Source organism: Chlorocebus sabaeus, chromosome 25 (genome assembly GCF_047675955.1).
Source record: "Chlorocebus sabaeus isolate Y175 chromosome 25, mChlSab1.0.hap1, whole genome shotgun sequence".
NCBI lineage: Eukaryota > Metazoa > Chordata > Mammalia > Primates > Cercopithecidae > Chlorocebus > Chlorocebus sabaeus.
The window spans coordinates 43,670,115-43,685,025 of NC_132928.1; the positions used below are offsets into that span (position 1 = coordinate 43,670,115).

General features: G+C 33.4%; 1 protein-coding gene across 8 annotated transcripts in view; it reads right to left on the reverse strand.

Moving 5' to 3' along the window:
- The window catches only part of HMCN1 (hemicentin 1), a 454,658-nt gene that overhangs the window by 86,211 nt on the left and 353,536 nt on the right, over window positions 1-14,911 (reverse strand). For all 8 annotated transcript variants that reach the window (XM_073011674.1, XM_073011672.1, XM_007989160.3 and 5 more), the window contains 10 exons: window positions 14,091-14,204; window positions 13,774-13,976; window positions 13,405-13,486; window positions 13,132-13,263; window positions 12,635-12,784; window positions 10,466-10,625; window positions 8,299-8,423; window positions 7,888-8,071; window positions 7,181-7,278; window positions 6,028-6,306 (listed from right to left, as the gene is read on the reverse strand). In XM_073011674.1, the coding sequence (XP_072867775.1) occupies window positions 6,028-6,306; window positions 7,181-7,278; window positions 7,888-8,071; window positions 8,299-8,423; window positions 10,466-10,625; window positions 12,635-12,784; window positions 13,132-13,263; window positions 13,405-13,486; window positions 13,774-13,976; window positions 14,091-14,204 (1,527 nt within the window). The remainder of the gene's footprint in view (window positions 1-6,027; window positions 6,307-7,180; window positions 7,279-7,887; window positions 8,072-8,298; window positions 8,424-10,465; window positions 10,626-12,634; window positions 12,785-13,131; window positions 13,264-13,404; window positions 13,487-13,773; window positions 13,977-14,090; window positions 14,205-14,911) is intronic.

Below are 14,911 nucleotides of genomic sequence, written 5' to 3' on the forward strand. Positions count from 1 at the left end.
TTTGTCCATATGTCCTGTACTTTGGGCAGAATTAAGAGTTGTCTACACTCCAATAACTCCAGAATTTACGTTTCCGGCCTAGACTCTCTTCTGAGCTCCAGATTCCTAAATGCAATTATCAAATAAACATCTCCATTTGGATGTTTGAAAACCACTTAAAACTCAACATGTATTCAGACTGAATCTATTGTCTTATTTCTCAAAACCTGTTTCTTTTTTTTCCAGTATTCTCTGCATCTAGGTGATGAATTTGCGAATTAGTCACATAAGCCAGAAACTAAGAGTCATCCTTGATTCCTTCTTCATCACTTCCTTGTGTTCCAATCTACAACCAAGTCCTAATACTTCCACTGTACTTATTTCCAGAATACACCTTTTTCTCTCATCTCCCTCACTCTAATTTGAGCTACAATACCATTTACTTAATGCTTTTTTTCTTCTTGGTTGTAGGTGCCTACCCAAAATTACTGATTTCTTTCTGATTAACAGACTCAAATCTTGTTGGGGTTGTCAATGTGCTAAACAAATTACATTTCCCAGCCTCTTTTGCAGAGAGCAGATGAAGTAGATGGAGTGATATATGACAGTTCTGACCAATGAGATGTAGGTGGATGTGGTTTTGTGGGGCTTGTAAGAAAGTCTTAATTCTTTTCTAAAGGGGCAATGCTTTGCCCTTCCTAGTTTCCTGCTCTGTTGTTGCATCTAGAACAGCATCTAGTTATGCTAGGGGTGAGCAGATACTGCATGATCACCAAACAACCATGTTGTAAAGGTTCAAAAGAACTGAAAATATTTGAATTGCTGAACCAATGCAACAACTGCCTACCTCCAGCCATCTCAGTGAGAAAAACAAAAGTACTTTGTTTAACTCGCCATATTTCAACTCTGTAATTCACAGCCAAGCACAATTCCTTATACTGGTCTCTCAGAATCCATTCTTGTCCTGGTCCAAGTAGCCTTGCATTTTATAGCCAGAGTGCTCTTCTCAAACTGTAGTTCTATTTGTTATTCCATTTTTAGAACTTTGACTGATTTCTCATTGTTACAGGATAAAAAGCAGACTTCTTAATGTGGTCAACAAAGTCCTTTATGACCTGGCCCTATGAAAACCCCCTATTTTGTATAATGCTCTCCCTTGTTTTCAGTGGTCTAGCCACATTGGACTTTTCAGAACCACTAATATAACATGATACCTCCCCACCACATGGATAGAATTAAATAAAGAGTATTTCCCCAAGTTAAGATGTTTGCATTCTGAGTGGTAGCACTACTTCAAGTGAAGAACTTTACAGAGTTTAATGGAATTAATTTTCAACAGATGCTGAAATGCTAAAACTTCTCATCTTCTAAGCCCGTTTTCAAATCTGTTTTGAGAAATTATTACTTATAAACTCTTCAACTTTATAAACGGCAGGCTGTTCTTTAAGAATTCCACTAAGAATAACATTGTTGTTTTTATTCTTAATTTGCTTCATCCAGAAATGCACCAGTCCATGATTCTGCTCCTGGGTTCTTTCTTCCCCTCCTCCCCCCATCCCCCTGCCACATGCTAGACCAGGCCCCTGCATTTACAGGGCTTTATGAATACAGCAGCCTCTTCAATTCATTTTTCACTCTGTCAGAGGGATTTTTTGGAAGTGAAATCTGTCTATAACATATTTCTCCTTAGGATTCTTCCATTGCCTTGGTAATGAGGTCCAAACTTCCTCAAAGTTCTCAGAGCTTTGCATAGTTTGTCCTCTGCCCATATAGAGTTCCTGTCTTGTCTCTTGCTACTCTTCCTCTTACACTCAGTTTCAGGGAGTGCAAATTGACAATTCAAATCGTATAATCTCTAGGTGAGAAATGTATATAAAATTCCCCACTCATCTCTACAGTCCTACTCTTCAGGGCTCAGATTTATGCTTGAGGAGATCGAATCTGAAATATACCATCCCACAGGATGTTATTTTATCCACATAATCCTCATCACGCTGAAAATTACTTGTTTAGTATCTGTCTTCCACAGATGCAGGAAGTTGAGGGCTGAGATCATATCTTTCTTACTGATGCATTTTTGTGTTTGCCACACCATACATGTTCATAATTATAGTTAAATGATGGCTAGAAACATACCTGTCACATAATGTATGTTCAATAATACTTGATATGTAAATAATGAATGTACAGGATCACATTATGTCATCTCCTCTTACTCCTCACATTCTGTGATTGATGTACAGGAATTTGCTACTCAATCCCACCCTGCACCTCCCAGACACACAGTTGTTTTTTTTCTCATTGACACATAATTATTATGCATATTTAGGGGGTACAATGTGATGTTTCCATACGTGTATACATTGTGTAATTATCAAATCAGGGTAATTAGCATTTCCATCACTTCAAACATTTATCAGTTCTTCGTGGTGAAAGCATTGAAATTCCTCTCTACTAGCTATTCTGAGATAGACAATAGTACGTTGTTAACTGTAGTCACCCTACTTTGCAATAGAACACCAGAACTCATTCTTCCTTTCTAATTGTAACTGTACCCATTGACCAACTCCCCATCTCCCTTGTCTTTGGTAACCACTGTCCTATTCACTACTTCTATGAGATCAACTTTTTAAAATTTCACATGAGTAAAACCATGTGGTATTTTCTTTCTGTGCCTGGCTAATTTCACATAGTTTAATGTTCTCCAGGTTCATCCATGTTGTCATAAATGACAGGATTTCATTCTTTTTTATGGCTGAATAGTACTCCATTATGTATATCTACTACATTGTCTTTATTCATTCATCCATTGTTGAACATTTAGGTTGATTACATATCTTGTCTGTTGTGAATAGTGCTGCGATAAACGTGGATTTATTTGACATACTGATTTCATTTCCTTTGGATATATATCCAGTAGTGGGATTTCTGAACCATATGGTAGTTCTATTTTTAATTGTTTTAGGAACCTCTGTTTTTCATAATGGGTATACTGATTTACAATCCCACCAACAGTGTGCAGGTGTTCCCTTTTCTCCACATCCTTGCCAATCCTTGTTACCTCTTGTCTTTTTGGTAATACCCATCCTCACTAGAGTGAGGTGATATCTCATTGTGGTTTTGATTTGCCTTTCTTTGATGATTAGTAATGTTGAGACTTTTTTCATATACCTGTTGGCCATTTACATGTCTTCTTTTGAGAAATGTCTGCTGAGGTTTTTGTCCATTTTAAAATTGTGCTCTTTCATTTTTTGCTATTAAGTCCCTTATATATATTGGATATTAACCCCTTATCAGAGGTATAGTTTGAAATATTTTCTCCCATTCTGTAGGTTGTCTCTTCACTTTATCGAATGTTTCCTTAGCTGTGCAGAAGCTTTTTCTTTGATATAATACCATTTGTCTATTTTTGCTTTTGTTGCCAATGCTTTTGAGGTCTTATCCAGAAAACTCCTTGCCAAGTCCAATATCATGAAGTGTGTGTTTTCGTCTGGTAGTTTCATAGTTTGGGACTTACATTTAACTCTTTAATCCATTTTGAGTTGTTTTTTGTATACAGTGAAAGATAGAGGTCCAGTTTCATATTTCTGCATGTGGGCATCCCAATTTTCCCAGCACTATTTATTGAAGAGACTATCCTTTCCCCATATGTGTTCTTGGGACCTTTGTCAAAAATCAGGTGGCTGTTAATGTATGAATTTATTTCTGAGCTCCTTATTCTGCTCAATTGGTCTATGTGTCTGTTTTTATGCCAACAGCATGCTGTTTTGATTAATACAGCTTTGTAGTATATTTTTAAGTAAGGTAGTCTGATGCCTTAAGCTTTGTTCTTTTTACTCAAGACTGCTTTGGTTATTTAGAGTCTTTTGTGGTTCCACACAAATTTTAGATTTTTTTTTCTTATTCAGTGAAGAATGTCAATGGTATTTTCATAGAAATTGCATTGAATCTCATTGTTTTGGGAGTATGGCCATTTTAATAGTATTAATTCTTCCAATCCATAAACATGAAATATCTTTCCATTTATTTGTTTCCTTTCAATTTCTTTCACTGATGTTTAAATTTATTCTTACGTATCTTTTTTTTTTTTTTTTTGAATAGCTATTGTACCTCAATATCCCCAGAGGATTTGTTCCAGACCCTCTGTGAATACCAAAATCTGCAGATGCTTAATTAAGCCTGGCAGTAGGCCTTGAGAAACCCATGGATACAAAGTTGGCCCTAGGTATCCACGGATTCCCCATCCAATGAATATTATATTTTTGATATGCAGTTGTTTGAATCCACAGATGTGGAACCAACACATATGATGGGCTGACAGTAAATGGGATTATTTTCTTGATTTCTTTTTCAGATAATTTGCTGTTGGCAAATAGAAATGCTACTGATTTTTGTATGTTGATTTTGTATCCTGCAACTTTACTGAATTTGTTTATCATTTCTAAGAGTTTTTGCTGTAGTCTTTAGAGGTTTTCTATATATAAGATTATGCTGTCTGCAAACAGAGCATTTGACTTCTTTCGAATTTGGATGTCTTTTATTTTTTTGCCTGGTTGCTCTAGCTAGGACTTCAATACTATGTCTAATAGAAGTAGAGAAAGTGGGCATCCTTATCTTGTGCTAGACCTTATAGGAGAAAGGCTTTCGACTTTTTCCTGTTTAGTATGATGTTAGCTGTGGATTTATCATAAGTAGTCTTTATTGTGTTGAGGTATGTATCTTCTATCCCTAATTTGTTGAGGGTTTTTCTCATGAAGGAATGTTGTATTTTGTCAAATGCTTTTTTTGCATCTATTGAAATGATCATATGATTTTTGTCCTATCTGTTAACGTGATGTATCACATTTATTGATTGTGTATGTTAAAACATCCTTGCATCCCTGGAATGCAACCCACTTGATCAGAGTGAATGATCTTTTCAATATACTGTCGAATCTGGTTTGCTAGTATTTTGTTGAGGATTTTTGCAACTATGTTGAAAAGGGATATTGGGTTGTAGTTTTCTTTTGCATCTAAATATCCTGGAGAACTTCCTTTACTATCAGCCTCCATTCTATGGAAGTAGCATCTACTCCAGAGAATCATTGTTCTGTTTCCCTCTATAAATGAAACTCCCTTTAATCCATCTGGAAAGTAACTAATTTGGTTCAGTTTCATCCAACAAATAATACGTTAATAGTCTCTAATGTATTAAATGTCATGCTAAGCACTAGGAATGCGGCAATAAGAAGACATCTGCCCTCATAAAGCTTAACTAGGGATGAAGCAGAACTTTAGGGTTACACAAATAATTAAATTTTAATAGGTGCTCTGAGAAAGATTATGACACACTCTGACACATATGCTAACTTCCACCAAACCAAGACTCTTGCCAAAATTATTTTTGCTCTTCTCTGTAGGATGTATTTTCTGCTATGTAAGGAGCATGGGGTCTCACTTGCTTCATAGTGAAAAAAACAAACAAAATGCCAAAAGGTCTTGGTTATTGAAATAATTCACTTCATTATCTTCCTTTGTCTTCCAGGGTTAACATTTTTTACCTCAAAGAAAAGTGTTTTCTCTTTAAACTGTTGCATTTAGAACATTGGAATACATATTTTAAGTATTTAAATGCACACAAGAATAAATAGAACTAGACTATTTGAAATGATTATTCCAGCTAAAATCTGTAGACTAGATCATTTAAAGGCTGGGATAATATATAATAGTATACATATTATGCCTTTTCATCAAATTTCTATAATCGGATGTGGTTTCAATTCTTGGCAAAAGTTTAAAAAGCTACTTATCAATGGGTTATAAGATTTTATCAATGAATAATGTTTTATGAGCTGAAGTTTTCATCTCTTCAGACAAAGAATACAATTTAAATTTAACATGCTTCAGATGAGAGTAAGTCAAAGTGAATTATAAAAGAAATAAAAATGCAATAAAATTTGTTTAAAAAATTGTCTCATAGCAACCGATTCTAAGAATTATACTTTTTTACTAAATATTCACTATCACTTATTTTCCAGTTATTCTACATTGACCACAATGTTTACATACCTAGGACCTTGAGGATAAAGTGCTTGCTGACTTCTCCAGCTTCATTTGAGGCAATGCAGGTGTACTTTCCCGAATCTTCAGTCTCTGCTTTGAGGAGCTGCAGGACCATTCCATGGGTGCTGACTGTCAGATGGGCATCAAGCCCCAGAGGCTGGCTATCTCTAAGCCAGGCCATACTGGGAGCTGGGGTTCCATGTGTAATGCATGTCATAGAGGTGGAACTGCCTTTGAGAATTGTGATTTCCTCTGTCCCCATTGAATTGTCCATATTTGGTGGGGCTACATAGAAAACAACATGGGCAAAATTTGGATGTCTATTGTAGTTTGAGATCAATTTAAATTAAAACATTTGAATAATTCTATAATGTTTCTGTGGTTGATAAAAATATATACTTTAAAATTGTGTAATTAAGGACTTTACAATAAAAATATCTATTAGGTATGCTAATTATTAACCTTCCAAATATTAGTAATAAAACTAAAAAATTGTTTTCTTACAGAACACACAATGTGTTTTAAATTTTGGTGATTTTTCAACTTCTTTGGTCCATCTCTTTAATTTGTTGTAATGTATATAATAGTTTTAGTAGTATTCTTTTAACTACTTTATACAGTATAAATAAAATAATATCAAGTTATAGAGTAAGTCATTTGTAGATTATAATAAAGAGTTACTTAAATGAGGTGCTCTTGGGGATTGAGAAATGTGGATCAGCAAACTTCAGTATTTCCGAAATGGAAAGTATTGCGTTCTCTCCATATATATACATACACACACATGTATATATGCACATACATCCATTCATAGTTTGAATACTCTAAACAAGCTGCTAATATTGTTAGAAAAGTTTTCACTTTTTCTTTACGTGAAAAGACTGGTGTCATGTCTGGATTGAAATGCTATTTCAAAAAATTAGACTTGATTTATTGCAAATTTCTAGATCAGCAGAGTATTTTGACAAACAGACAGTATGGTCCAATAATATGGACCCCTTGGAAGAAAATACATTCTCTAGTCAGTAAGATCCTATTTCACTAATCCTTTTTGATAAAATCAGATTTCTAAATCTCTGAGGAAGTCAGTTTCTGAAGATAAGTCTGTTGCTTAATACTTGACATAGTAAAGTAATAGGGTCATTTCTGTGACACATACCAAACACTTGAAGACTGTAATGCTTATTATCCACCCCAGCTCTGTTGGCAGCCACACAAGTATACACAGCGGCATCAGACACCTGAGCTCTCACAATCCTGAGGAACAATTGATCCAACATTTCATCACGTGATCCCATGCAACAAATACACATAAAATAGTTATGATTTATAAATAGGCTATAGGTGGTAATTTATGTTGGGAAATTTTAATTATGAGGCTTATAGCCATCCATCACAAAATATAGGGGCCTCAAATGCAATTTATTCTACAAAGCTGATTAGGCAGTGACAATAAACCACTGGAAATATAGCACAATTTAAGAGGTGAATATTTTTCAAATATATATTAATAGAGAATGCTGCTAACATGAAAATCACATTATCATAGTAGGCATCTTCCTACTACCTTGCCACATAAAGTTTTAGCTAAAACAGTAATTCCTGGAAATACATATGTGATAACAAACCTGTCTATAAAAGAACACTTTACACATTTATTAAAAAATGAAAGCAATTAAATAAGGATTAAAAAAATCATTTCAATGGTATATTTGTTGTCCTCCCTCTACTAAAAATATACTTAAAGGGGAAAAAAACTGTAAAGGCTTAGAAAAAAACATTTCTTCAACACTGTTTAAATGAAGGAAAAGTCTACAATCGCAGTTACTTCATCTGTTTAGGAAATCAGACACAATAAAAGCTGACCTGATAACTTGTCCTGCTGCCAGTAACCGGATATGGGAGGAGAGAGGCAGAGGAAGTCCATTCTTCAGCCAGTTTATCTGTGGTGGAGGTGTCCCTGTGGCTCTGCATTCTATATTTATTGAGGTATCCACTAAAGTCATTAGTTTCTCTGCTTCATCTTTATTACCCTTAATTGTAGGTGTAACTGTGTCGAGGAGAAAGTGAGAGAAAGGGAAAATGGATGTATTATGTATTACTAGTTCAAATAATTTCAACTACAATTGCTCTCATTTCAAAATTATATCCCAAAAGGAAATAACGGAGGGAACAAATTTAAAACTAAATGCTCCAGACACCTGCTGCTGGACCTTCACTTCTACTGGTAGATTCTTAAGGCAGCATTATCCAAAGAGGGGGATATTTCATATTTACCAAAGACATTCAAGTTAAAAATTCGGTCTTCTTCTCCAGCGGGATTAGTAGCAACACATGTGTATTTCCCCGTGTCAGACGTAAGAGCTCCATAAATGTTTAATGTGCTGCCATTTGCGCTCACACTATGGAAAAGATCATAACAGGGGCTGAAATGAGTTTGAATCTATTGCACTAAGTACATGAAAGCCTATTAAAAATCAGTTGCTGAAAGTGATGGAAAATTCAAGCAACCAACTGAAATTCTACAGTAGTGAGTCTCATATCCACCACTTCCTTATGAGAAAAAAAGAAAATGAACAAAATCAGGAATACTTCTCTATTCAAATCACAGGCAAAGACATGTTTTTCTCAGAGATAGAATACTGTATTCTTAGTTATCAAAATAAGGTTCGAATTCATGTTATACAAAATTCTGGCATGAAAGTTGAAGACTGTTACAGACAATGAGAAACTGAAAAAATTACACATAAAAATCTACTTATAAACAATACCTTAATAAAAACAGAACAGGATCATTTAAATTGTGACAACAATATATGTGGTTATATTTTGCAAACATTTTTTCTACAAGTTGCTAAATAAAGCTTTTCTTTTGAATTACATAATAAAAAATAAATATACAATGAGATCATTAAAGATCTCTGAGCTAAGGTTATTTCATTATTGGTTGTCTTCACACACCATTAATTCCAAATCAAAATTTCCTGTGTTTTTGGTAGAGATTAAATTGCCATCTACAGTTGTACGATAGTGATTTCATTAGAATCACCCTGTGTCAAAAGTAAAAGCTCCATTTCTGTTATATTTTGTTATTAAATGTTTATTGAGAGTTATGTTATTATCTGGGATATAGTTGTGTTTTTTTTTCAAACTAAAATTTTTTAAATTGCATGAGTTTAATTAAATTAATAAGCAAAAAGCAAGTTGCCGTGATCAAAAAAAGTAGTACACTGACTTTGGAAAACCTATTGTAGTTGATTGACAAACTGTTCTACCTACAAATCTATACATATTATGGAATGAATGAATAATAAAGATATAAGAATAAGTAAATTTAGAATGTTAATGCAGGAGAAGGAATGATAGACTCCAAATTCCTAGCTACAAATACTATCTTATATAAAAGATATCTATATATAAAAGATCTTATCTTTATATCCCTTATAAAATCTTTAGATGCCATCGAATATGTACTTGGTCTGAAATATGGCAAATACCAGCTGATTTAACAAAATAATTAAATACTTGTTATTTACTCAAAAATGTTCACACCAGAGAAATAAAAGTTAAAATGTATCCTCTAAAAAACTAGAAATTTTAATACACAATGAATACAAAGAAAATAACATTTATCTCTTTAAATTATATATATTCAATTTATTGACCAGAAAATATACTCCAAACCCTTAAATTTACACATTGGTCCAAAATGTTAAAGTCTACAATACATGTAGTTAATGCCTACTTATGCATATAATTAATCTGGTGTAGGTAATGGGATTTTGTGATGAAGTAATCTAGTACAATATCAAATTCCAGATTGTCCTTCCAAAGGAATTTGTTGTTGAAAGTAGGAGGAGGCCCTTACCACATTATTATTCCATCTCTATGTGGTTTGTGGCATGGGTAACAAGTGCCAGCTGAAAATGGCATCTGAACAAACCACTATAACAGTTATGACATTATTGTATCTTTTCTCAAAAGGAGCCAATTAGTATAGCATGTACACAGTTTGGTTGTTTCAGCATACAAAATCATATCTAGAATCATTGATGAATCATTTGTGAGATAAAGTTGGTTTGGCATTTGCAGGAAATAAGTAATTATTTTTATGGCATGGGCTTTAGTATAACCATTCTGAAATTACAAGAACAAAATCAGCAACAGTTAACATTACAGTTAATGAGTTAATTAAAGTTAATCAAAGTTAATGAGTTAATTAACATTACAGAGTTAACAGATAAGAAACATACACAATTCTGAGTGATTCTCTAAGGAGAATGTCTATGTCCAGTTCTCAAAAGTTTTCTGTTTTGTTGTGAATATAATGATAGCTAAGTTCCAATGGGATGGAATTTGGTATTATTATTCATGTGAAATTTGAAGCATAAAGCATTGTAGAAGGCCTTACAATTTATAATGGAAAGGTTATTTTTAAACATACCGGATTCTTTCTGTTTCACCACTAGCTACGGGCTTTCCATCTTTAAGCCATTGAATAACTGGAGTAGGAATGCCATTTGCATTGCAGACCAGCTCAACATTTTCTCCTAGAAGGACACTGACATCACTTGGAATTTCAGCACCAGCAACACTTGGAGGAACTTTGGAGAAATAATTAGGAATTTCATTAACAAGACACAGGATATAAATTCTAATAAATATAACAGAGTCATAAAACAATATGCCATTTCTAGTTCATATTCTTTGTAGATTATGGTTCAAGATCAAACTATTGTTATCTTCATGAATTACTTTTAAATGATGAAGATAAAGGAACTCTTCAATATTTCTGGTGCATTTGTAAGTTGATATAATTATTTAGTCATAGAGGTTAGTGATAGAGGTACCTCGTGATCACCCTTTCTGGCCAAATTAAATCACTCTTAGATTAAATCCTCAATGGATAGTACAGTTAAAGAACCACAAGCACATAGGTAAGGCAGCCATGCATTTTTTTGTGTGTGTGTTTTTCTTTTGCTCTTAATTCGCTAGACTTATAGACTCTGTCTTATAAAACCTTGGCATAAAGGTCTGAGGAAAGTATCTAAGTTGGTTATTTCTTTCTCCATTATTGAATTTAATTATTATTTATTCTGAAAAATTGATAGGTTTATTGTAGTTCTGAAGAGGCAATAGTTTCTGTTCTCTTTTTCTAGCCATCTTTGGTTTTCACTTTGATTTCACTGAGAAATATTGTGTAATAAAAATACTGCCAATGGTATCAGATAGAAACATGTTTGAATTTCTATTCTATATGATCATAGTGACGTGCAGAAAGTAGTTCACACCAGGTCACAAAGCCAATTTTGTACATGTTTTCCTCACTCTGTGTTCAGTAACATCCCTTTGGCAGGTTGAAATCTTGTATATATTAGATCATGGTGGGAATATTTATACCATGGACACTGGCAAACAATTGGCTACAAATCATAATCTTTTTGTCTGGAGAGACAATTCTTAAACATTTACCAGCACATCACTGAATAATCTCTATAAATCTAATTTTAGTCATTCAGAAAATAATAATTATACCACATTTGCAGAATTTAGAGTACTAAAGAAGTTGAGTCAATAACATTAGTAATAAGAGACATCCTACAATGAGTATCTAATATATGACAAGCACTGGACTTGGTCCTATATACATATATTATTTCTAGTTCTAAGACATAATCAAGTATATAAAAATCTGGTAAAATGTTTAGTTCTACCACATATCTCATGATTAGCATCTGTTATTATTAATGCATTAAACATAATTAAATATGCAACTTCTGATACTGAATCTCTGACTAGCTGTTTTCCTTTAGCTTCTGAAATCCCAAAGCATCACTAATCATCACAGAAAGACCTACTGATAGCTGTGAAATTAATTCTTCTAATTGTGTTTTTTTGGAGTTATCTTTAGCAGAGCACACAACAGATACATAATATTCATAATAGAATTCATAATTTATGAGAAATTATTTCCCTAATAAGACTGGAAGAAAAAGTATTTCAACTTAGTTTCAAGTTAGACTTTCATTTCAGTTTCAATACTGAGCCAAATGTAATAATCAGAGGTTTACTGAAAATCAAAAGAAAACAACTTGTCCCTGAAATGCTTAATACTATGTTGGAACATAGTAGGCATTCATTAAATATTTGATGAACTGCTCCTTATTATCATCTTAAAATAGTATAAGATTCATCGTTCATTAAAATTTACCTGATTTACCTGTGGTCAGATCATAGTACAACTTCTTTGTGAATTAAATCTTATCTATACCAACGAGAACAGATCTATAAGCTTAGCATCAAAATAAATTATACCAGTTTAAAATAAGTATAACTCCATAGAATATATACTATTGAAAGATAATAATGGAAGTGGAAATGGAAAATTGGAAAAAGTAGAGATTACCAAATTCCACTATTCTTTTTTCCACATTTATGTCCATTTCCATGAAAACAGAATCTACTGGTAAATACAAGACAGAAAACTGATGATAGTTTTTGATGATCTAAAGATATGTTGAATCAATTACTACTGATCCCTTTAAATGTAGATTTTGTACTATAAATGGAATAACAAAGAAATTGAAGATAGATCACAGTGGACAATACATACCTTGAATTGAAAGAAAGTAATATTTCTGGGCTCTTCCCTCCATATTTGAAGCAATACATGTATAGTTTCCACTATCTGAACGCTGGGACCGGGCAATCTGGAGTTTGCTACCTCCAGACAAAATATGAACTTCTAGTGAGTCAGAATTTTCTAGAGGTAGAAATAAAGCACAATAAAACATTTAAAAAACCTTTAAACTGCAAGATCTCTAAAATTCATGATAAAATGTCTTGCTTTATGTGATAAATGTATTTCTTAAAAGTTCTCTGAGTGTACTTTCATTTTAAATGAGTCTTTTTAAAAAAAGAAAAAAATTCTTTTTAAAATGACTGATCATTTTACAATGAGTCTATTTTGTAAATTTGTATTTCAGTGCATTAGGCTTCTTGAACTAAACACCCCTATGAGCATGGTACTTAAATTGTGCTATTTTTAAAGTCTAGTGAATTAAGAGTAAAAGAAAAAAAACACACACATAAAATGCATGGTTGACTTACCTATGTGCTTGTGGTTCTTTAACCATGCTATCGTGGGAGGTGGGATCCCAGTGGCATCACATGTTAACATCACAGGATTGCTGATTGTCTCCACAATCACTTCTCTTTCAGGTCCTTCAATACTGGGTGGCACTGTAAAAAAAACAACGACGACAACAACAACAACAACAAAAAACAGAAGAAAATTATTTGTCCTCATTAAGCTAATTTGGAACACTTTTTTTCATTTGCATATCTGGGGGAAAAAGAGTTGTATTAGAGGCAAATGCTCACCATATACATTGAGGTGGAAATTTTTATCATCCCGTCCTGCTACATTTATAGCTCTACATACATACTGGCCTGTGTCAGATACCTAAAAGAAAAAGATACTATTGTATGTGCTCCATTAAGTTATAGATGACCAATCATACTGTTTGCGTTTAGATTAAATCATCAGTCATCTGTATACTCAGTGCCCCAGTTCTAATTGCCTTCTGCAATCTTGCTATTTTTTATAAAAATAGTCAATGGTATTCACTATGTATTTTTTTTAATGAAAATCATTTTTCACTGTAGTAAAAGGGAATGTGCAATTTCCAAGCATCTTTTCCACCGCCCCACCAAGGATTCATGACACTCAAACAAGAATAAAAGATGCACCTCAGCTTTCTTAATGTGTAGCATTTGTCCATCGGCTAAAATCTCCACATGAGTAGACTCTGTTATCATCTGCCCATTCTTATACCAGGTGATGACTGGAGGTGGAACAGCGTTGGACTCGCACTCCAAAGACACAGAAATTCCCTCTCTTACATTAACTACAGAAAGAGATTCACTGTCATGGTCTTTAATGCTCGGGGGCACTGAGGGAAGAAAACAGAAGGATTTTTTTTTTTTTTTAATTAAGGTGCTCAGATAGAAAATACTGAATACCAGTTTTAAAATAAAACAATTTTATGAAGAGAGTAAAAACAAACCATAAACAGTCAGAGAAAACTTCTTCTTGCTTTCACCAGCTTGATTGATAGCTATACAAGTGTATTCACCACCATCTGATACCTTGGCCCGAATAATTTGTAGAGTTCGACCACCTGTAGGCAAATAGAATGCAAATTGTAGAGTGGTATACAGGTTGTTCTAACAACTATTTTATCAATCAGATAAATAGCAACATATATCCTTCCCCTTAGAGTAAAATTTATAGAGAAGCCTTCCTATTTAAAATAAAATAATTGGATCAGTTTTCTTTGATCTTTCCTTTATTATTCACATAGTTCCTTATACAAGAAGAGATTCATAGAATTTTTCTCTCCAGCATCCAAACATGGACAGTAAAACTGTTTGATACAGGCTCTGGTGAGCAAACAGTAATTGTACTATGGTCAAAATATGTTAAGAAGTGTTTTCTAGGTTTAAATTTCCCACAATGCCGAGGTGTCCTATCTATCTATCTATCTATCTATCTATCTATCTATCTATCTATCTATCTATCCATCCATCTATCTATCTATTTATCTATATATCTGGTCTAGTCTATCATCTATCCTTAAGGAACTTTAGGATTGATTTAAAACAACCAGCAGATGTATCCAATGAAAGTACTATTTGCCATCTACCACTTGGTATTACTAGGCCATTCAAAGCTGCTCTCTTTCTAAATTGTATCATTTCTTGAAGGAGACTTTGTTATTTGTACATTCCCACTAAAATCAGAGAAGTCTACACAATCTTACCTTAATGACCCCAAATGGACAAAGAGAGGCATTTACTGTGAATAAATAAATGAAGCACGAAAAAG